General features: G+C 39.8%; 1 protein-coding gene across 1 annotated transcript; it reads left to right on the forward strand.

Moving 5' to 3' along the window:
• Window positions 1-17,670: 17,670 nt before the first annotated feature.
• Window positions 17,671-23,707, forward strand: MMAA (metabolism of cobalamin associated A; the record flags this gene model as incomplete). The annotated part of the gene is made up of 6 exons (XM_079534939.1): window positions 17,671-18,091; window positions 19,186-19,308; window positions 20,474-20,644; window positions 20,886-20,971; window positions 21,525-21,674; window positions 23,420-23,707. 6 exons carry the CDS (start codon window positions 17,671-17,673, stop codon window positions 23,705-23,707), a joined length of 1,239 nt encoding a protein of 412 aa, XP_079391065.1.
• Window positions 23,708-23,758: the final 51 nt, after the last annotated feature.

A 23,758-nucleotide genomic window follows, 5' to 3' on the forward strand; every position in this document is an offset into this window, starting at 1 on the left:
AAACTTCGTCTTGTCCACTTCTTAGTAGATTTTCACAAACCAGATAAAGATATGATCTTGGGGGAGGAACGGCTAGGAGTGAAGAGACACTGACATTTATGGCTAGTACAGGTTAGTAACCCTACAGAGGTTAGTGTGGAAGATAAATGAGCTCTCTAGAGGGAAAGACTTCTTAATTATAGAATATATTAACATGGATGCAGTGACACAGAAGTTCCAGTTAATAAAATTTGTGTTTTCAGCATACAATATCTGAATGAGCAGGGAGTTTCTCTGCCTTTTACAGAAATATCTAGCAGATTGTAGATGGTGTAGAAGTGACTGAGTCAGTACAGGTGCATATTCACTGAGTTCTGAGAAACTCGGTAAGAAATTCTTATAATGTAAGAACTCAAGTGAGCTATGACTTCATTTGTGGCCTTCTTTTTCTCTTGTTTCAGAATAAACAAGTTAGCCCGATCCTCTTTCATGAAACATTTAGAGATCTCCTTTAAAATGAATACTTTCCTCCTTTACAGTTTTTTTTAATCATGTCTTTAATCATCGTTGTTTGAATGCCCATGTTCCATGAAGAAATTGTTTGGATGCAGCTTTTGTGTATCAGCCTTCACAATCTCTTGTCTGTTTGCCTTGGGTTGTTTGCCTTGTGCAGAGTATTGCTGCTTCCCAGCTGTTTTGCTGGAGATGTACTGATGTACTGGAGGTGAAGGCTGTAATGGCAGTGGTTTTTTTTTTTTTTTTTTTTTAAGAACCTTTAACAACAATTTTTTTTTTAATTTAGATTTTAAAAAATTAGGTTTCTTACAAAGTGGTAGTCAAGGCACAAGCACAAGTCTTAAAAGTTTAAGTTAAAGGTGATTATAGAAGGAAAATAATATTGTTTGCTGTTGGCTCTCTGTCTTTTTTTTTTTTTCCTGTCTTCAACCTCTACCATATTCAGTTTCAGCTGTTCCCAACCAGGTTCGTTTCTTCTGTTGGAATACAGAAATTGGGCAGCTTTTTTTTTTTTTTAAAGTGCTACAACCATCCACCAGTCACGCAGGTCTTAAGTAATATAAGTGTTTCTGCCTCCCCGTATGTGGATGATCCTGTAAGAACTATAATAAACTTTGAAATAGCTTTGAAGTAAAGACAGTTCTGTTGCAAGTGGTTTTTGAGTGCTATCGTCTTGTAAGTTTTGGGCAGCCAGGTGAGGGACTAAACCAATCAAACCAGTTCAGATCAGTTTGACCTTTCTCATTCCCAAGGCATACTAACAGACCTGGATTTTGCAAAATGTATGTTTTCTGTTGCTGTTTGAGGAAACAATAGAGATAATGCCATAAGATTTATTTTTAAAAACATGCTAAACAAAGTTTGTCAGTATCCCCAATGTCTTTTTTTCTTTTTATAAGATGATACTGAGTTTCCTGGTTTAATGCAATCAGAAAACATGGATTTATATTTCAAGAAACTCTCTGAATATATTACCATAATTCCTCTCTTTTTCCTAACTGGGGATTGAAATCAGTATTTGTGGTGTGCCAGAAACTTAATGCTTTTGTGGGATCCCAGTCTTTTGAAATTGTTAAGAATTTTTCTATGCTTTTGGTATAGTTGAATTGCAGCGTGCATACTTTTTCTTTACTTATTATACAGCTTTTTGTTTGTGGTAAGGAGACATGAACTGTAGAGGAAAAGTACCCCTTCGTGTGATGACTGAGAAGATCCCAGCTGGGCTTGGTTATATAAGTTGATTGAGTAGCACCTGAGACTGATTGCCAGAAAAACAGGTGATAGAACAGCAATTACTTTAAAAGTAACTGCTAGCCTGAGGTGTTTGTGAAGACCTTTTGGAGCAGCTTGGAGAAATATTCTTACTGACCTGCTCTATTCTAGATAGCTGGAATCAGAAATCAAAAAGTCAGCAAAGACGCAGGACAGAAGGAAAGGGATTTTTTTGTGTTGGCCTCTCATAGAACAGAAAGATAAGAGCTCTCTGAGCTCTCCTCAGGGAGAACCTGCACAGTCCACTCTCTAACCAGGTGAGTCCTTGTTTGTTATGTGGTATTTTTTCCCCTCATGGTTTCCTGGGTCTGATCTCTTGAAAACCAGGTTAAATGTGGAAGAGATGATTTCAAGGTCTAAAGCTGAAGTTGAGACAAATACTTACGTGGAGATACCATGTTTTGGCATTTTAGTGCTAGGGAGAAAATTATTTCCAAATGAGGATGGCTTTTTAACTATGTAAAAGCCTTAGGTGAATCTGTAAAAGGCTTGATGGAAGCTAAGAGAGGTAGTTGTTATTACTTGTAAGAGGGGATGGAGAAAAATCTTGCGTTAAAGAATCATGGGCCTGATCTTTTAATCTTGTACAGCTGGTATTGCCATGTAGTTTTGCAGCAGAAATGCTAAGACATGGCCTGAAGCAGTGATTGAACACCTGGTGGGAAGGTAGGGCTCAACCGGGGGAGCTCAGATGCATGCAGTGTTCCTGAGTGAGCAGAGGGGTGGAGCCAGGATCCATTCCTTTCCAGACCTCATTTAAGGGTCGGCAGTGGAGGCAAGGGCACCTCTTGCTGGAGATCCCTGCCTTCCAGAGGCCTTTAAAAGGTAAGTAGTTATTTCTTCCTTTATTTTTGCATCTAGAGCTGCTACTTTTGGGCTTGTTCTCATTTGTTGCAGCCTAGGATTGTGCCACTTCACTGTTATTGCTATGCTTTCCATCATGTTATAGCATTACAAGTTCAAATAAAACTGTTCTCTTATTAAATCGCTTATTTTGTTACTACAGATGTTTTCACGACTGAAGATTTTTCTAGTCTGCTGTTTGAATATAATCATTTTAAGGCAATAAATCAGTGCAGAGGTGTCTAAAAATGTTGTGGCCCTTTCTCAATGTGCTTCTCTCCATTTTTTTTTTTTTTTTAATTGTCTTTAAGCCTTTAATAAGAATGTTGGAAGCTGCCTGTGTCTTGATGATCTGTTATATTGATCCTGGTTCATTCTGTTCAGTACGTTGTTGCCTCTTACTCTGCTCTTGAGATTTGTAACTGAGATCTGGCAATTGCTTTTTCTGGATTTGTGCCTAAATATGCTATGTAACTTTACCACCACCAGTCATAGTCGAGCCGTGTGTTCTTTACACGTGTCTCTCAGTTCATTTTCTTCAAATATATTTATAGTTCTGTGACTTAAACAGTTAAACCAAGTCACCACCTTATCATGTTGTCCCTTTTCAGTAAACTACCTTTTCATTATTCTTTTAGCCTTTCTTCTCAACTCCTTTATTTTTTTTTTTTTGTCAGATTATTTTTTCATACCTGTTGGATGATCTGTATTTCAGTCCAACAAAAATCCCTCTTAAATATGCTTGCCAAAGGCCAGTAAAGAACTATAGATTGCTGTAGACGCTAGAAGATATGAATGCTTTGGAGTCTTTTTCGTCCCCCGCTATCTCAAATGATAAGTCTTTGGGAGAGAGAAAATGAGTGCTACTGAATGTCTGTTTTGCTTGGGATTACTGTTTTCAAGAGTTCACGTTATATCATTCACTTGGCTTCTTTTTATGGTTGTATGTTGCATGGTTTGCAGTGGACTGAAATGGTCGGCCAGGTTTTGCATTCAGTATTCTCTGACTGTTGCCATCAGCTTTACAAGATAAATCCTACACTTGCTCTTGTTATCTCTCTCCAATTGGACTCCAGAATAAACAAGTGGTGTAGTTTGTAGAATGAAGCTGCTGTGTTGACTGCTAGCCTGGGTGAAGAGGGAAACCTCTGGGACATACAAAGCTGTGTCTCTAGCTCACTCAGATAGCAGATACGTGCAAGCTGGCTGGAGTGGCTCTGTTGCCATAGTCTGCAGAGCTCTTGAGATGCTATGCTTGTTATTGAGGTGCCACAGGCCCATGCTGGTGTGCTGTGGCAGACTGCTACCAACTGTCCCTCTGTGTTAGTGCTTTGAGCTTCTGAGAAAGAGGGCTCTGATTTCCCTCTTTTGTTCATTTGAGGTAGCTGACAAGATGGCTCTGTTTATCCCAGCTGTAGGAGTTGATGATCTCTTCAGCTGCAACAGCTTGGTTTGATTGGGGTGTATGGCAGAGTGGTAATCAAGAAGCTGTTTTAGTGGAGAGACAGACTCCTGATTCATACAAGCCTATTGAAAATACAAATGCAACTCCAGTGAGATTATAATGAAGGCATACCATTAGTATGCAGTATGGGTACAAAGATGACCAATTCTACTGCTGTGAATGGAAAAGAAGGGTACAGTTTTTACTTGGGTCTGATTAAACACATTATAATTATGAATGGTATGTGGATTTTCATTGTATGTTTCTTTGTCATATGCATGCAAAGGCATCTAAAGTCATGAAAATAATGTCAAACCCAACTTCACAAACAAATTCATTTCAGTCATCTGTAAGGAGCGTAGGAATTCTTATTCTAGCAAGTGTAGAGTCCCCATTTTTTCTCTTTAGAGTTGGTTTGTTTATTCTGTCACGAATGGATGAGTTTAAAAATCCACATCCTCACTTCATAATCCTGTCAGCTCCTTTGAGACTTCTATGAAATCTATGAAACTGGGAGGAGGCAGGTGTTAGGTAAATTTTGAAAGAGAAACTGTAATGTTCGCGTGCTTCGGATTGTTAAGAGGTCTTAGGGTCTCTTGTAGCAATGAAAAACCTGTCACATTCAACTCTGTTGCACTAGATATGAAGTGAGCTATGATTGTATTGCAGTGGGGACTTGACAAGTAGGCTTTCCTTGCTCAAAGAATTCGGTTTAAGTAGGCATGCTGCTTTTTAGGCTTGGTGAAAAACACAACTGGCCTTCTTAAAGATATTCCAATCTTTAAATCAGAACTTATTTCTTTATGCAATATCCCTCTAACATGTAGATGTATTCCTTCACGTGAAGAAATGTTGTCCCTCAATTCCATTTTCACTACCTTTATATAGTAACTTTGGAATTAGTTTTTTTTTTTTTATATTTCTTTGGTTTACTGAGCCTAACTCGTTAAAAGAAGGGGGATGAGTCTTGGTGTGTGCAATGCTGTGATGAGATGGTTTTCCCAGAACACTTGGTTCTTGGCAGGAGAGAAAGTGTTCTGTCTCACCTCTGAGCCTTTCGCTTCTGCCTTTTATTGATCATTATGGTGTTGGTAATCCTGAGCATTTTCAGATACATGTAGAGTCTGAAAGATGGCTACTATCCCATCAGATATTTCTTCAAACTTGTGGACCAGCTTTCCCAAATCAGAATCACCATAGAACTGGTGACAGCACTACTAAAAAATGGATCCAAGCATGGCTTCATTATGAGCATGACTCAAGCAATGGTCTGACTACAAAAAAACTCAAACGCAGCTTTGTGCCATTTTCTGAAGCAATACAGAAGGAAGCTATCTCAGTCTGTTGCCTTGAAGAATTAGGTGTTCAGCAGATGGATTTTTACATTGTGCCAGGAGAGGAGTTCTGTCAAAATGCTTTCGTGGGGTATGTTTTTCTTCTGTATTTGGGGTTTCTTTGTACCCCTGCTGGTAATGGTTAATTTTATGCCAATTCCAATTATATTACCTGTGCTGTGGCCAGTCTGTTTTATGGCCCACTGTATTCCTCTTGTTTTTTTAGCATGTGTGTAATTGCAGTAAATATTTCCATGATTTGCACAAGAAGAAAATTTGAACAGTTATATAGCAGCAGAGTTCAGTTTAAATTGGATGACATAGCATTTATGGAAAGCAGGTATTTGCATTTTTATAATCAAAATACTAAAATCCTAAATGTTCTAGAAATTGATGCTCTTCAAAGCATTTCCTGGAAAAGCGCTTGGATGTTGATCTTGATGTTGATAAGGCACGTGGCATTGTAAACAATTACAATGAGCTAGGAGCCTCCTGCTTGAGGAACCTGATTCTGCAGGGCCATCTTAGGGGCACCATCTTTTTTGGCTTGAGGGATCCATCAGTGTTATACAAACTCTCGAGTAATTGTTCTGTGAGCAATCAACAGAAAAGAAAAGGTATGTATATTGCAGAAAGAGGAGGGTTCATTGAAGCTCATGATTTTTTTTTTTTTTTTTTTTTTTTTTTTTTGTGGTCTGGGCTGCTAGGATTAGAGTTATACAAGGGGAATGATGTTCCTGATACTTTACTGGAGGTAGTTCTAGTGCGTATGTATATCCTGCAGCTATGCTGGAGAGAGAGTGGTGGGAGTCAGTGATGAAGGACAGGCGGATGGGGAGCAACTGGCCAAGGAGCTAGGGGCAAATGTGTTTGCAAACAATTTTCTTCTTTTTTTTTTTTTTTTTTTTTTTTTTTTTTTTTTTTTTGAGAAAGTACAGAGAAAATGCTCCTTTCTGTGCCAGCAGCTGTGGGTGGGTGGCAGTTTTATGGCCATTCAGTTGGATGGAATGGTCCCGCGTGTGTTGATTGGTCTTGTAGCATTGCAGCTGAACTTACAAGGAGGCTGCTGTGTGTGTGAGCACTGTGTGGGACTCGGGACAGGGAAAGGATGGCCTGATCACCCTGTGAGTAGTTTTATCATACATGTTGTTTATTTTGTGTTGTTCGGGTTGTCCGGCGTGGCTTTTCTTTCAGTAGTTAGGGGGATGAAAGCATATGCAGGGTGTGTGGCCATGCCTTTGTTCTCTGTGCTTTGGTCATCCCTTTACTGAGTTTGCATGGGAAATGGCGATGGCCTCACATCAGTGTGCACAAGGAGCCCAGCCAGACTTAGTTGTTTTTACAGTTGTGCATAGCCTGAAAAATGTGACATGCATATCGCATAAACAGGAAACAACTCTTGTAGGGGACTGAATGTAGCTGAAAACCTAATCTAAATAAGACCGTTAGTCATCTCCATATGGTAACCTTTCCATGCTACACAAGTTTGGAAAATGTGCTCAATGAATATGTGGATATCAGTTGTTGCCTTACACATTTAAATCATTCTTTAAAATCAGTCTGAGGCACAAATACCTTACATGCAGCAATTGTGAGTGCAAGTCTGCATGTGTAAAAGTGTTCACGTGGGAACCGGGCTGGACCTGTAGCACTACAAATGAGGCTGAGGTTTCTTCGATCATCTGAGTTTCTTACAACAATAAATAGCTTAAATAACAAAACAAAACCCACAGAAGTAACATACTTGAACTGTAATCGACAGTGGTCGTTATGACTAAATACAGAGTTGTTATAAAAAGATAGAATACAGCGTGATTGAAAGTGCTGGCTGATATGTAAGTGATAGCTGGCTTAACTTTCTCAAATCCTCAGAAAGAGTATCATGTAATACAGCAGTAGACTGATACCCCACTTGTCATATGAAATTTTGACTCTGTCCATTTCTGTGTTTTCTTGTGTATAACCTATGGGTGATATTTTGTTTTGTTTTTCAAATGCCTTGGGAAGTTCCTGCCTTGCATTCCTGCTCCCTCCATCCAAGTTTTAGGGCAGGTTTATACAAGTGGAGTACAAAGTACATGGGGTACTGTGAGAAAATATTTAGTATACCTGGGAAAACAGTTGTTTTATGTGTGTTTAATAAGAGTATTCAGTGTATTGCTGGTGAGAAGTGTAGCTTCCAGACTGCAAGTCTGATGTGCCTAACCAGGAATTGCTGGTTTACCACTGATGTGAAAAATAGTGACATAGGAATTAAGTTGTATGTTACTTTCCTTATGAAAGGCAAATCTTACAAGACCTTGAAAATATTGTTGAAGTAGGAATAGAAAACAGTGATTATTTTACTTAGCTCATCACAGATTTGTTGCGTGTGGCAGTTCACACTCCCAAGTCACTTTGATTTTGAGGATAACAGTCAAACAGGTGTGTCTGTGGTGTTTGTAGGAGCTGGTTTGTTGCTCTCTTTTAGCTGCATCTGTTGTGAGTTGTGCGTGTATTATTTTCCCTGAATGTCAAAGTAGAATCTATCTGAAATAACTGTACTTGAAATACGGAGGCCAGTCCCGTCTCTACAGTACCCAGTGAATTTGCTACAAACTGGCATAGCCATTGCATCCCAGTTCTTCATGCAATGCTGAAATGATCTTGCATTATAGGTGCTCATACTTTTTATGTATACTGTAGCACCTCTCAGCAATAATGATGTGGTACAGTGATTTGGAAATACTTTTTAAAAACAGAGCCAAGCTTGGGGTGCACATCACTTCATTTATTAGGTTTGTGTTGTCTCATCAAATGTGCTGAAGTGATGATCTCATTTTATTTTTGTTTGGAAAGCCGAATGAAGGCAGATTAAAGGAAATGAGAGATAATAGTCTTCATATTCATTTTTTCCCCTTTAAATAAGGTGCAGAGAGGTGCTTCAATTCTCACTACCCAATCCTCTAAAGTGATTCTGCCCCTGGGGGTACTGCCAGAGGGAAAGGATAAGTCTGGATGAACTTCCTGGCATATATGGTTTCCTTCTGGCTCAAGCCGGCTCGGCAACAGGAGTTCTCGTGGGGGAACAGATCCCAGTGTCTGGTTTAAAATCTTGAGGGTTTTGAGAATATCAGAAAACAATAACAAAGGCAAAAAAGAAAAAAAGAAAAAAAAAAAAAAAAGTGAGATTCAACAGGGAACTCAGTGGCTTTGTATGTTACTTGCTTTACATCCAAGAAAATGTCTGCTCAGGCTTTGACCTCCTAGCACACCTCAGCAGCGCTGCCTCTGGCTGCTTGCTTTTCTGAGGAGCCCTTGGAGAAGCAAGCTGTAGGTGGTGAAGTTTTTTTTTTGCTTTTTGGTTTTTTTGAGGGAGGAGTAGGAAGTGATTTTTAACCCCATCTTTCTGTTTTGACTGGTTACCCACACCCTTTTCAGGATTTATAGGAGGGGACTCTTGTTCGTAGAACCAACTCAGCCTGCCTGGCTTTGAAAAATGCTCTTGAGGGCAGAGGAGGCGGAAACAGCAAAGGTTTGTCAAACTGAGTAGTTGAGAGTCAGTGACAGCTTGTCACTTGTTAGAATTGCCTTGTTTTTGCAAATGCTCTTTTGGATACTGTCTGTAAAGAGGCTGTGAGTGGAAAATGTGGCTTTTTGCGTAAATATTTGAGAGCAGTTATTCCAGGAATGTTGCATATTGCATCTGTTTGAGCCCTGTACGTGTTACAGACATGGAGAAGTGCAGTAAGACCCATTCAGGTGGTGGGTTAGCCATATCACGTGGTCTTTCCGATGCGTATGGTATAGACAGAAGGACTGAGTACAAGGATTCAGTAGAACTCAAATGGAAGGTATTTGGAAGTCTCCCTGTGTACCATTTTTAAGTTCTTAACCATCTTTGTAGTTAGTTTCTCTTACTATTTGTAAGAGTTATTTGTTAGTTTCCCTTACTATTTAAAATTTGCCTTTCTGCAAGTGAACTTGATTCCTTTTCAGTTTGCCTTTGGTGATGCAGCAAATCATTCACTGTCATTTTGATAATGCCTTACATCTGTGAAGAAAGGTGTGCTCCTCCTGCCCTTTGTCATACTTTTCTAGGTGTCCTTTTGACAAAAAGAACCTCAATGTTTCAATTTCTTTTGAAAACTTTTTTAGTAAGCATTTGCTGTTCTTTAAGCAAGCCTTGAAATGTTTAACTGACGAGCATCTGAGAATGATTTTAGAAAACAACAGAACCTTCTATGGTTGCATTAAAGTGAAGGAGAGAGGTAAAATATATTTTTCCCCTCTTATTTCAATGGAAAATGCATGTGCTGTCATCTTCATTGAGCATTAAGAACGAGAAAATGAACATTTTCGTTTTGCAGGTCAAACATTTAAAGTTTGGTCTTTGCAGTATAGAGCATATGAATTATGAAAGCATGTGGTTAGTTAGCATTAGGCCTCTACTTGCAGCCTTCTTCCAGAAAGGTCAACCATAAATTTCTCAGAAATAACCTTCACTAAAATATTTGTTTTGCTGTTGTCTAAGTTTCTGTGAGACCAGTCCTCATTAGGTAATGCAGGAGTATTTGTGTGCATTGTAGGAACATCCAGTGATGAAATTGCCTGTGAGAGTTTATTATGTTTACTATATTACTGATATTAGTTACGGAAAGTTTTATTCTAAAATAACTAAGTATGGGATTTTGTATTTTATGGTTAAGAAACTTTGTTTACCACCTGTTTTTGCATTTAATAATACAGTTACAAGAAACAGACTTAACTATTTAGACAGATAAGTATCTTCATAGTCTACGCTATTAGTTTTATGTAGTGTCATGCAATAACTCTGTCCTGGGGCTTTAACTAGTGAATATTTGCTGGTTTTTTTTCTGCTTTCTGTGATACAAAGATGAGATTTCATCTACCGCATACCTTTCTAGGATAAAAGGTGACTTATAATGTTAAGTTGGTAGAAATAAACCAGAAGAGTTTTTTACTACTGTGGTTTATTTATAATAGTTACAAGGACCAGTAGAGAGTGAAGACAAGGTTTTCTTTTACTTACTTCATTGACTCTCAAAGCCCCTGAGGTACTGACATCAGTAGTTTTGTACTTGGAAACAGTAGCTTGCTTTTTAATGGAGACAAATGTGATAGCCTGCACTACAAGAATAAACAACTACATGAATATGGAGACTAGATAGGAAGCGTGCATCTGTAGTGGTTTGATTTGACCTATTTGGCTTCTGCTCACAATTTTGCAACGAAGCTGGAGATAAGAGGGAACACATGGATGTTTCAGTGAGTTGCGTGGCCTCTGAGGCACTTCACTGTACTGCCAAGGGTTGGTGGTGTTTTACTGAATACAGTGTGTAGATGGGCATTGTGCATTAGAACGTGATTGAAACTGTCGGGAGAAACCAGTGTGAATGATGATGAATACATAGAATGAGACTTGGGAAGAAAGGCTGACTCCTCCACTGAGTGTGTCTTCAGAGATGACAGCAAGGGGTGTTAAGTGTCTCAAAACATGCACAGGAAGGTACTCTGAAGTAGAAGAGTTTATCGCTTTTCTCCCCTTTACAGGGAATGGGATAAGAAATAGCGGGCTTAAATTGCAGAGAATAAAATAGAGATTCATGTGGAGTTGGTACCATTCCGAACAGTAGAAGTAGCAAAAGGCCATAACAAGTTGTCTGGGTGGGTCTTGGAGACTTGACCAATGGAGATGGCTACAAAATTCTGTTGGCCATAGGACAGGTGTCTGTGATGCTTCTTGGATGCTTGAGAGTTGGAGCGCTCCTGGGAGATGGTTCAGTTGCTGGCCTTTTCAGAGTGCACAGTCTGAGACTATGCCAAGTTAGGGGCAAGTAGGTGCAAAACTAGAAAATTTTAAAGAGGACCAGGTACAGCTTTTGATATCTGACTATTGGTTTCTTTCTATAGTACTGTGAGGTAATCTAGTATTGCCAGTGGATTAGCTTTTATCAGCAAAATAGCTGTTCCTGTTTACTGATAAGCTGAAATAGGATATTGGTATAGGGAGAAAAACTTGACTCGCTGTCTGTCCTCCCTTTTATTTCTAATATTGCAACACAATTGAATGTGGTCTCCAAATGAATAAGGGTACTGATGGTGAATCATCTGAGGTGAATGATGAAGTTTTCTGTTTCATTCTTAACAAAAAGATATTGAATAAATATTTATGGTATATGAGAACTGCGTATCTTGTATATGAAGTTTGAAACCTGTTCCCTGTACTACTAATTTGGGTAGGTCTCCTAATGTGGAAATAGAACTACTGGTTAAAACTCCGTATTTTGTCTATCTTTAGTAGGAAATAAGATGATGTCAGTATATATATACACAGTATATTGTAGGGAGATTCCCTAGTTTACTGCAGCAATTATAGAGAAGGAAACACCAAAATTCTGCTGAAAAGGCTGAAACTGTCTGAAAAAGGTCCCCATGAAGGGTTACAGCCCATTGCTGCTGGTCTTATGTGAATAAGCCTGCCAAGATGGAACTCATGCTGGCACGTAAGTCACTTCAGTCTTTCACATTTTGAATCCAACTGAATGATCCCACATAAATGTTGAATGAGATTGTTCCTCAGGTTGTTAAGACACTGCTATGGCCAAAGAGGATAGATTTATCATTGTGATGATGAGGTGATAATAAATTCTTTTGTGTTCAGAATGTATCCAAGCTGTGTGACCAAAATACATAGCATTAGCTTCCCCTCCTGGCCAAAAGAAGGAAAGGATCTTGGATGCAAGATACGCGTGAATTTTTTTATCATTTTTGTTTCTGTATGCTAAAGATAGAAACTACTACTTGTATAGCCGAAAATAGCACTTAACTGCCACTGAGGGGGAAGGACAGTGCTGGTGAGACACAGTTTATTGGAACCATTATATAATAAAGGAATGAGATAGGGTGACTGTTGGAAAAGAGTTCTTTTCTAAATGAGGGCCCAATTTGGAAACTAGATATTAAAAAATAAATGGTGCAGTTCCCAATGTTAATCCATGTTAGATTCCTGTCAGTTGATGCTAGAATCAAATAATTTCCTGCATTTTTGTATTCTTTATGTCGTTATTTCCAATGTAGCTGAATCCATTACGGATGTTACTTTTGTTTTGGAATTTACCTTTTGCTTACTTACTTGCTTTGTCTTTAACATTTTAAAGGCTTTTCCTTATTTGTCATTCTGTGGCATAATATTTTGTAGCATTAGCACAAGTTTGGTAAATGCAGATAGACTGACATGAGTGTGTTTATTTGGTGGCATAGAGGAACCATGCACAACACAAACTGACATTTTTCAAAAGCCATTTCTCAGCTAGATTGCCAGCCCTTGCAATGTTGTGTTACTACTGTTTTGGGTAGGTTGATCTTATAACATTGAATCTTAGGCAAAGGTGAAAGATTCTTCTCTATTTGCTACAGTTGCCTGGAGAAGAGACATTTACAGCGCAAAATGTAGTGATTTTAAGAAGACTGAAGCTTTGCACATGTTGGAGAGTAAGCATACAAGGAACCAGAAGTACTTGCAAGATAAATGATAGCATCATGTTTAAGATGTTTACCTGGACTGCAGGAAACAGCTTCCCTGTTTCTGTTGGGAATTTGGCCTGAACTGCAAATACTTAAGTTTTTCTGTATCTCTGACTGTGCTAATTTCATACCAATCTAAGGAATTTTTTTTTGCATACTGGAGTGGGAGGAGAAGGCAGGTAGGATTTAATCCTTTGTAAGCATCTGCCTTTGGTACCAACTTTGTCAAGTCTGAAAGAACTTAAAAATTGCTGCCCGTTAATGATTTCCATAGGCACAAAGTAGCTGGGAATGAGGATGCTTTGTAAAAGTCAAGCACCAGATTTTACTGTGCATACTGTATTTGAATACGCTCGCTATGATTTCATTGCTGTGCTGAAAATAATCAGGACGCAATTAACAGTTTCCAGCTGTTCAGTGATGTGCTGTGTGTGAAATATTTTGATATCATGACTCACTGGAGGCTGTGGAGAAGAAGATACTCCTTACACCAAGTGTTTTTTAATAATAGAAAGAAAAAATGATACTGTTTTATGGGCAATATTTTAATGGTGACTTAGCTTTCCTGACTTATAATTCTTAAGAATGAATTAGCCTTGGACGACATAATTTAGTTTGCTTTCGCAAGCAAACATAACAAAACATAACTACTTCTAGAAGATAAACATTTTTAAGATCTTTTACATCTCATATTATGTCAGGCAGTTCATTGTGAGCAGTTGGAAAAAATTCTGTATGATCAGTAGGAAATTGTCCTCTAGAGAGTGATGCCATGGCTTACTAATGTTCAGTCATAGCTTGGCTAATACCAAAAAGACAATGTTAAAGTCACTGCCATAAAATTCTGTGGAGAAATTTCAGCTCCTTTGCTGGTAAAAATGCTTTACAAATATAAACTATATGATCTAAGATAAAGTCTGTCTCCTCTTTCTTCAGGTACTCTCTTGATAGGTTTCAGGCAAAGTTAAGAGCAAATTCTTTTTCCGCACATTGACCAGACAGCTTTAGCAGCTCTCACAGTGTTACAGCTCCTTTATAGTACAGTGAATCTGCTCAACCACTCCAGTCATTCCCTGTGTGTAGGTTGGCAGCTGAGAAAGCTGGGGCAAGGCTTTTGTCCCCAGACCTAGCCAAAGGGCAGACTTTTGCTTCTGTCTTGAACACAGTAAACATCTGCTTGTGTAACTGTTAATGAGCCTTTGGGCATTTGGAGATTGTTTCTTTTGGGCTCTTTCCTTAACTGAGTCATGAACATATCATGAGCCAAGGCTTTGGGTTTTGCACTGCAGTAGGTGAACTTTCCGATGCAAATATGTTTCCTGCTGTATTTTTTTTCAGATGTCTGATCTTCTTTAAAACTATGCAGAAGGATTTTTTAAGTCTGAGACTGTTCTTATTTGAAGTCTTATGCTCTTAGCTGAAAACAAAGCTGTTAATCAGACGGTGCCTTGCTTAGTGTTGCTCTGTGAATCTCAGATTAGTTTAGTCTTCTCTGTGTACGAGCTGAAATGAATTGAGGAGTGTCCTCTGAAATAAAGGACAAGCAGTCATTTGGTCACCACTGCAGTTTCATTTTGTACTGTAGTAGGGACTATAGTCATTCTGTAACTCACCTACACCTGATACATTGGCAGGATTTAACTTGCACCCAAGATTACGGCTTGCTTGTTGCTGTAGTCGGCAGTGGGAGACCCCGGTTGGTGCACGGGGATGCAATGTATTTCGCTCGCAGCTGTGAAAGGGGAAGAAGTGCTTTGCTGCTGTCTCTGGGAGCTGGGAGACAAGTGTACAGTGGTTGGGTAAGAAAGCTTGATAGTTTGGATACTTAGTATGGATCTCTGTTATGTCAGCCGAAATGTTTAATGTGGTCTAAGTATGGTTTTATTTTCCTTGAACTGCTTATAATAGCAGTGAAACCACCAGTCTGGTTGTAACCATACTAGCCAAAAGCATGCATTTGCAAGCAAGCAGGGTGAACTGAGAGGCAGAATGGAAAAATGTTGGAGCACGTGAGTGACAGCAAAAAAGACTTGTAGCATACTACTACTGCAAGTGCAGAATGTGCTGGCAGCATAGGAATTTCACTGAATTTGTTTTTCATTACGAGAAGATCATTTAGTAAGAAGGCGCAGCAGAGAAGGGGAATGGTTGAGCCTTCTTAAATATCCCTCCTATCCTTGCAAGGGGAGAATGGCATGGGAATAAATGGAATAAAGCCTAATCTCTGAATAAACGTCATTTCTAGTAAAATGAATATAATTATCTTGTAACCATAACCAGTACCAAATGTAGCCTTGCTGAACCACTAAACATCCAGAGAGGGAGACCAATACAGCTAACTCCTGCATACAGCTACAGTATGTCTTCCTATGCTCAGGCAAAAGCTGGTGGGTTTCAAGCTGATGCTGTTCATTTAATTATTTGTCTTGATTTAATTTCTTATCAGCGTTTTGCAATTATGTCATTGAGGATTTCACTTTTGTACTTGCCTTAGCAGCACATAGCTTATAGCTGTTTCCATGAATGTTTTAAATGCTGACAATAATGTGCACGAAAATTGTTTCTGGACTTATTAAGAAAGAGATGAGCAGAGCTATGGAAATGAGTCCTTCAATAGAAGGGAAGAATGAAATAATCCAACTAAAACTGCAAGGGGAAGCTGATTAAATGAAATGTAAATATGCATGGTAGAATTAGGCAAAGATGCTAATGGCGTATTACTGCTTGTGTTGCAACAAGCTACAGAATACTTCTTTTTTTTTTTTATTTTGGGATCCAGTTGCATATTTTGTTCAAAGATATGTGCATCCCACACACCTCCACAGCACAATGGTTTTTAACAACTTGCAGCAGGACTGCTATAGTACTGGCTCAGAACTATGGCTGTAACTTTGTAAGTAACCAACCAACAATGTGGGCCAAGAGAGCTACTGATGTTAGAGATCAGAAAGCACAAAACAGTGACAATAACCAAAAGGTATTGGAGTGGGTGTAATAAAGACCAAAAAGCAGCATGTCTGGTAGTGTACCTTAAGACACCATCTGGGAAACAAGAGAACGCTGTAAGGGGACAGAGTGTAGATGGAGAAGACGTGAGCTATGGTCCAGCTTCTAAGGAAGTACTTTGTTTTACATGAAGTCAGAGAGGCAAGGAAAGTGCACAGTTGCAGTAGATCTGTGCAATCTCTGTTCCAATGGTCTGAGAGAACAAGTGAATGTAAATTGCAGTGCAATACAAAGCCTGTCTGCCACGTCTGATGTGGGGGGACTTTAAAATTGGAGTTGAGGAGAGGGGGATGGAAAACAGCTGACTTAACCACAGGTGAAGCTCAACCAGGAAATCATAATTGTTCAAGTGTCTCGAAATGATTCTTCCACGATCAGTACAGTAGAATACGTGCATGGTTTCTCATGGTCATAGCAGATAGGCAATGCTGCTGCTGTTGTGCATGGAGCACTACATGTTCTGAACTGCCAACTGCACTGTTTAGTTCTGGTCCACAAGATGACTATACACCGAGAACTGAACTTCTCTCCCTCAGATTGCTGATTTCTTGATTATTTAAAATGCGGTCGTTGAGCTTAATAAATACGAGGAAGAAGTACAAATGAATAAACGGTCGCGGGCTTCAGCATTTCTTCTCGGAGAACGGGTAGTGCTCGTGCAGAAATTACCGTCTGCCGTTTTGAAGACGTCGGGAGTTGAACGCGGTTTTGCGGTCCCCTCCCCCGTCAGCGGCTGCGGGGCTCTGACCGAGCGCCGTTACTGCCTAACGGCCGCTCACGCGCCATCCCCGTAACGGCCGAGCGCGAGAAGCGACGCGCGCGCCGCGCTCCCTCAGAGCAGCCCCTACCGGGCGCCGCTACGCTTCCCGGCGCCGGGGCGGGTTCTGCTCGGCGGTTCCGGCACGGTACGAAGGCGTCACTTCCCCGGGGTGGGACGGCCGCCGGTAGGTGCTGGGGGCGGTCGCCGGTGATGGGACGGCGGGTAGCGGCGCGTCCCCGAGGCGCTGGGGAGGCGCCCCGAGAGGCTAGCGCGCGGCGGTGGTCCCTCACCAGCCGTCGGTCCCGGAGGCGGGAGCGGAACGGCGAGGCGCGGCGCGAGTGGGCGCCGTTCTGACCCGCGGGAGCGCCGCCGAGAGGCAAGCGGTTATGGGAGCCTCTGGGGCTCGGGCCGGTGCTGGCTGAGCTTGTTCGCTGCAGGCCCACAGCGTGTCGGCGCCCGCAGGTTGCTGCTCAATGTTCTCGTGTCGTGGCCGTGCTTCGTCTGGAAATAACGTGTCGTAGTTTGTAAAGCCCTGCGCTCATCAAAGTAAAGCGTGTGCTGACTTGCCGTGTGCGAGGGTGGGTTTGCAGTGTTTGTTCCTAGGACTTTAGGGTGGTCTGGAGGCTGTTGGAGCACTTAAAAGTGCTTTTTAATTGTCTGGTCATTCAGCAAATAATGCCTTCATTTGTTACGTACAGTAATAAAGTGATGTGATGCTGCTGCTGATTCCATAGCATCGTTTTTGTTCTGTTCTGGTTTTGTTTGTTTGTTTTTTCAATGGGGAGAGAGGATGATCTCTCTCTGCTATCTTTTTTGCTTAAGATGGCAGGCCGGGATGAAATAGCTGATGTGTGCCTGCCTGTGTGTTTTGTCTGAATCCTCACGATTCAGAACTTTGAGTTCTTAGAAGGAAGTAAAAATGTTTTCCTCTCTCCTTAGGGTTTCTGCAAACAGAAGTGCAGTGGTATACCTCTGGTACTCCAAACAAAATGAAGATCCCTTCTGTACTGCTGAGATTCCCTCATCATTATTTCTCTAAAAGAACTTACTTCAAGAACTTAACTTGTATTTCCAGATCAGATTTCCTGTGCATTGAGTCTCTTACACCAGTGCACCTACATTGTTCAAAACAGATGTGTTTGTCGAAGTTTTCGAGCAGAGAGCTGTGTCGCCAAAGTCCCCCTGAGCAGGAAGCAGAAGGGCTTTCTAACAGAGAAAAAGGACTTATAGACAGACTTTACAATGGGCTTGTCCAGGGTCACAGAGCCTGTTTAGCTGAAGCCATTACACTTATAGAATCATCTCAGACTAGGAAAAAGAAAGTAGCCCAGGTGCTCCTTCAGAAGGTATTATCCTACCACAGGGAACAAGAAAAGTTAAATCAAGGAAGGCCGCTTGCCTTCAGAGTGGGTTAGTCCTTTTATACCTGTTCAGTAGTTGCTTTGGCAGAACAACAGTGTTCACCTTTTAATATCACTATTGTAATTTAAACATTATCCTCTGTAATTTTGCATCTTTAGTTTCTTACGATTTCTGATAATTCTGATTGCTTCTGCTGCCAGTGAGGTTATCGCTTGGGCTTGAAAAGTTCTTGAAAAAAATGTAGAAGTAATTTATGCTTCCCTAGTTGCTGTGGGATAGTTACTGTTGTGGGTTGTTCGGTTTTTGTATTTTTTAATTTTTTTGTTTTTTGGTGGTGGTGTTTGTTTTGATATGCATTATGAACTGAAATGCTATGTAGTTAGCAGATTGATGTAGCTGTCATCTAAACTTAGGGAAGAATGTAGCTAAATAGATCTGTTCTTATCCTGAAGTTGCTGTTTTCTTTGAGTACGTTCTGAACTCTTTCAAAAATCCATAAGAGAAAAAATATGTATCTTTCTACTTTATTACATTGCCTTCAAGCAGCAAGTTTTCATCTGAGGAGAGTCGAACCTGATTCTCTTAGAAACTCAAAAATGTTCTTGCCTTGCGTAGAAGAACTTGTCATACCAAGTTGCCATCTAAGCAGTAAAAATGAGAATTTGAGTGCGGGAAGCATGAGAAGTATTTAGTGCAAATTATCAAGCTGGTCTTACCTTACATGCTTTGAAATTCTGGCAAATTGCCCTGTAGCCCTTCAAAGTAAATCTGAAAAATAGAGTTTTAGATTATTACCTTTTTTTTTTTTTTTTTTTTTTTTTTTTTAAGTTAGGGACTATAAGCTGCTGTAGTTACATTTCTTAGAAAGGAGGGAGTAAGGCTGGATAAATACTTAATGGTATGGATAGCATGAGGGGTGGTGAAGTCAGCATTGCTGACCAAGGTGTTTTTGAAGCTAATTACAAGTGCTTAGTTGAGTGCATCAATTGTGGCACATCCTTTTATTTATCTTTGTTGTGATATTGTGATACAACGTTAATTGTTTTCAAATTAGCATTGACAGTGCTTATGTGGAGCGTTATTTATTTCATTAACAAGGTGAGGCTTTTTTGTCTTCCTGTTTTCTTAACGTGCTTATTTAGGGTTATCTGGTCCTCCTGGTGCTGGGAAATCAACTTTCATTGAATGCTTTGGGAAAATGCTTACAGAAAGAGGACACAAAGTATCAGTGCTGGCTGTAGACCCCTCTTCTAGTACAAGTGGTGGTAAGTAGGTCGTAATGTTTCAGTCAGGTTTCTAATATGTTTTGAAATGTATAAATATTTCTTTGGGGCAAATGCAGGATAAGTTAGGGTGCCTATAAGATATTAAAAACTAACCTTATGTCAATTTTTTCACTTTCCCCACACAATATGAAATCCAAAATTAGGCATCAATGTCCTGATTTTGTCAGATTTATTCTTCTCCAGTGTTTGAATGCTCTTTTACATCTTTTTTTTTTTTTTTTTTTTTTTTTTTTTTTGTCTGAAACTACAGTTAACTGCTGTTTTTTCTCTCTCAGGTTTTATTTATCTGTTTCTTGTTGTGTGAATTAAAGAGTAAAATGACATTAATTTCTATTTATATTCCAAAAGTGATAGTGGTGATCACTAGGCAGCAAGCACATGCCAGTTTATAACTTTAATTTGGAGTATATTGCGATCCAGATGTGTATATCGGGTTAGAATAATTCTCAACTTACTAGTTCTCAGTAAGAATTTGTAGATTTGAGATGACTGGCTCAGTGTCACGGTCACCTGCTGCGGTATTGTTGCAGTTTGTCAGACTTGCAGTGCAGATTGGTGGCTTCTTAAAATTTGGGATTCTTCAGGGTTGTGTGGCTGTTATCTGTCACTCTCAAAACAAAACTTTTGGGGACTTTGTTAGAAGATGCTGCAGTGGAACTATTTAAACAGAAACAAATTTCAGTCTACAATGAATTGAAACTAGGGAGGGTTATGTTCTTGTGTGTGTACATTCAGGACGCATCAGTAGAATGGCAATATGCCAGGATTATACCACGTATGTGAACTGAGCATCTCTTATCTCGTGGAACGTGTGTTAAACAAGTAAAATCCAACACACCAACAAGTTCCAGGGTCATAACGTGGGAATTTGTCTTTTTGGAAAGAAATGATAAAGATGAATTTTGTGGCCTGCTGTGTGTAAGCTACAAAAAAAGCTGCTTAGAAATTTCGGAAGCCGCTCTGACCTAGAAGGAATTCTTCATATTTTGTAGGAGTGAGATCTGCTTGTCAGGCCTTTCCAGCTTCTGAAAACCAGAAGAGCCAGGCAGTGACTTTTTCTTGCTCGTTTCAGGGGTGGCAGGGAACAGGGAAGGGAGATCTGAATGTTCTGTGCGTTTAGTAGTTAAAATAGTAAATTTTTAAGGTTCTTTACTGGGTGATAAAACACGGATGACTGAGTTGTCAAGAGACATGAATGCGTACATCAGACCGTCTCCAACCAGAGGAACATTAGGAGGTGTAACAAGGACTACAAACGAAGCCATTCTGCTGTGCGAAGGAGGAGGCTACGATGTTGTTCTTGTGGAAACTGTAGGTAGGTGCTTAGGGTTTTCTTCCAGATATCCTGCTCTGATACCTAATATCTAATGTGTCTCTCACTTGAAACTTTGTCATCTTTCATCTTGAATTTTGCTCCTGCTGTTACACAAGATCACTGGGTGATAACGGACACCCGCTGTCAAGATGGTGCAAAACTGCTTTTTGCTATAAGTGTTGTCATTAATGCGACTGTGAAAGCTTGCCAGAATTGGTAAACTCTGGATTTAATTTTTCAGGTGTGGGACAGTCAGAATTTGCTGTGGCTGACATGGTTGATATGTTTATATTATTGCTGCCACCCGCGGGCGGTGATGAATTACAGGTATTTTTCACGTTCTCTTTTTAAGTACTACCTAAGCTTGGAAAGAGAAATTTAAGTCTAGGAATGTAGTCTGTGCAGGAAATTCACTTCAGTAGCATTTTGTCAATTATGCTGCTGTTACTGGAGTCTTTTCAGTGTCTTACCAATTTATCACACAATTGGGGTCTGATTTTTTTTCCATATGTAGGAAGTGCTAGGTTGTAAGATTCTGATATTTACTGGCTATATATGATGTATTGGGAGTGGGTTTTTTTTATTACAGGAAAACAATATAACTAGTTTTGCAAATTTGGTCATGTTTTGGTTAAACTTAAGACTCTGTGCATAAAATAGTCTCTCATGCAAACTCAGATATCCATACGTAGCATCCCAGTGTCAAAATAATAACTGGTGCTGATAGAGGCCAGTGGTACAACTGTTGCATGACTGGCGTATCCAACCGTCCTCCAGCAGGAGCCACCAAAGCCAAGCTTTTCTGATCGGCTTTCCGTGATTAACTCAGCGCGGCGCAGCTATTCTGGGAATTCATGATTTCTCTCTATACTCTGTTCAGGGTATCAAACGGGGTATAATTGAGATGGCAGATCTAGTTGCTATAAATAAAGCTGATGGTGATTTTATTGTGCCCGCACGGAGAATACAAGCTGAATATGTTAGTGCTATGAAGCTGCTTCGCAAGCGTTCGAAGGTTTGGAGACCAAAGGTGTGTATACTTTGCTATGGCGTTTTTGTTGAGGTGTTTTGTCTGGTTTTGTTTTCCTAGAAAGTGCTGAATGATTTACAGCTGTTACTGTCTCACCTAGCTGTATGAAGTCTCTCTGAGCTCTTCTATAAAAAGTTTAGTATGATTGCTTAGCTTATTTACACTGTACGAGAGACTTGTTTGCTGCTGTTTCTATTTCACCTCTGATCTCAAGGCGTGCTGCATGAGGCACTGCAAAGCCACAGTTCTGCCCACTGCGGTTTCTGTTGTGAGCTACAATCTGAGTGCTAACAGACCAATTTCTAACACGGGTTGTAGTTATACTACCTTGTCTCGCTTTTGGCAAATTATGTGTATCTTAAAATGTCCTCTGAGCTATTTTTTCCCTTCTTATAACTCTCGGACCTGTGATTATCTTTGTTCTTTAACTTGTTCATTTTTTTGCTTCTTTTTTAAATCACATAATAGAAGTTCTTATGAACAGGAACCTCATTTGATGGTATGTACAATGTCTAAATTATTGGCTTTGTCATCCCAAGTGCTTTTCGTATCGATGCATTATCCTGTATATTAAAAGGTAACAGCAAATCATTAAGAAAAATGTTCAGTACTAATATATAAGTACATGTACACGCATTCTCGCTCTGTATGTGAGTGTATAAAGGAGATTTGCTCTACGCTGCCTAAAACTGACCCCTTGAATTAATTTTACATCAGCTAAACTGCCTGAGGCTTAACCATTGTTTTGCCACGTTTGTTTCTAGATCTGATTAGAGTTGCTAGTCATTGCAATGAGAAATGCAGTGACTGAAGTTAGTGCAGAAGAGTTTCTAATGCTGAATTCTCTTTCAGATAAGATTTTTAACACTGTAAGTTATTGCAGGCACAAACAGCTGTTTCCACCGAAATACTTGGATTCCTCTTGGTGCAGCATATTGTTGTGATGTAATTGTATACATAGTACACGGTTCTTTGCTTTTCATCACTGTATTTTTAGTTCATCACCTTCTTATAAGCAGCTAGTATATCTGCACAGGTACCTGTTTGTTCAGCCTTATAAATGTGACCCCTAACACCTATTTTTATTTATTGAATTAACCAGGTTATCAGAAATCTGTCTCTGTTTCAGTGATGGCATTGTTTGACTACTGGAAAAAAAAAAGGAAATATTGACATGCAGGGACTTCAGCCATCAGATTGGAGATTTTTTTCTTAGAAAAAATAAAAGCAGCTCAATTTAAAGGTTCTGTTGGATGCCTAAAATACTGTGGCAGAATGAATTCCTAGGCTGGGAAGCATATGTAAAAAGAAGTTTAATGCCTCGTTCCCAGAATACTTGAAGTCAGAAGGGTAGCTATCAGAGTCTGGCTACCAGCATACATAATCAAGTTTACATTTATGTAAAATAGAAACGCTGTACATTTTTAGCTAAAGATCATATTTAAAATGATTCTCACTTGTTATACAAGCAGTTGGACAAGCCCTGTTTGTCCCAAATATTATGGATCTCACCATCTACTTATGGTTGGTACAATCCCATCTTTGAGATATTTTTAATTTTATTTTTCATTCTTCGTGGAGAAAAGTGTGAGCAGCACAAAACTGTTTTGAGTGGCACTGGGTGTAGGTGCATTGAAGCAAACTTGCCTTCCATGTTACCTGACTGTGGCAGTCTACCTGGTGCAGTAATTGAACCCGTAAGTCCAGTAATTACTTGGCTTTAAAAATTCTTCTGAATCCAACAGGTAATGCGTATCTCTGCCAAGACTGGAGAAGGGATCTCAGATATGTGGGATAAAATGACAGAATTTCGCGACCTCATGCTCACAAGTGGTGAGCTGATTGCCAAGCGACGGAAACAGCAGAAAGTGTGGATGTGGAATCTCATCCAAGAAAATATGTTGGAACATTTCCGGAATCACTTGGCAGTCAAAGATAAGATTCCACTTCTAGAAGAAAAAGTTCTTAGTGGTGTCTTGTCTCCCGGGCTGGCAGCCGACCTGCTGCTGAAAGCATTCAAGGATGGTCTCTAATCATTATATTCTACTGTGTTCTTGCTGCTGAAAGCATTCAAGGATGGTCTC

This window comes from Tetrao urogallus (genome assembly GCF_951394365.1).
Source record: "Tetrao urogallus genome assembly, chromosome: 4".
Lineage (NCBI taxonomy): Eukaryota > Metazoa > Chordata > Aves > Galliformes > Phasianidae > Tetrao > Tetrao urogallus.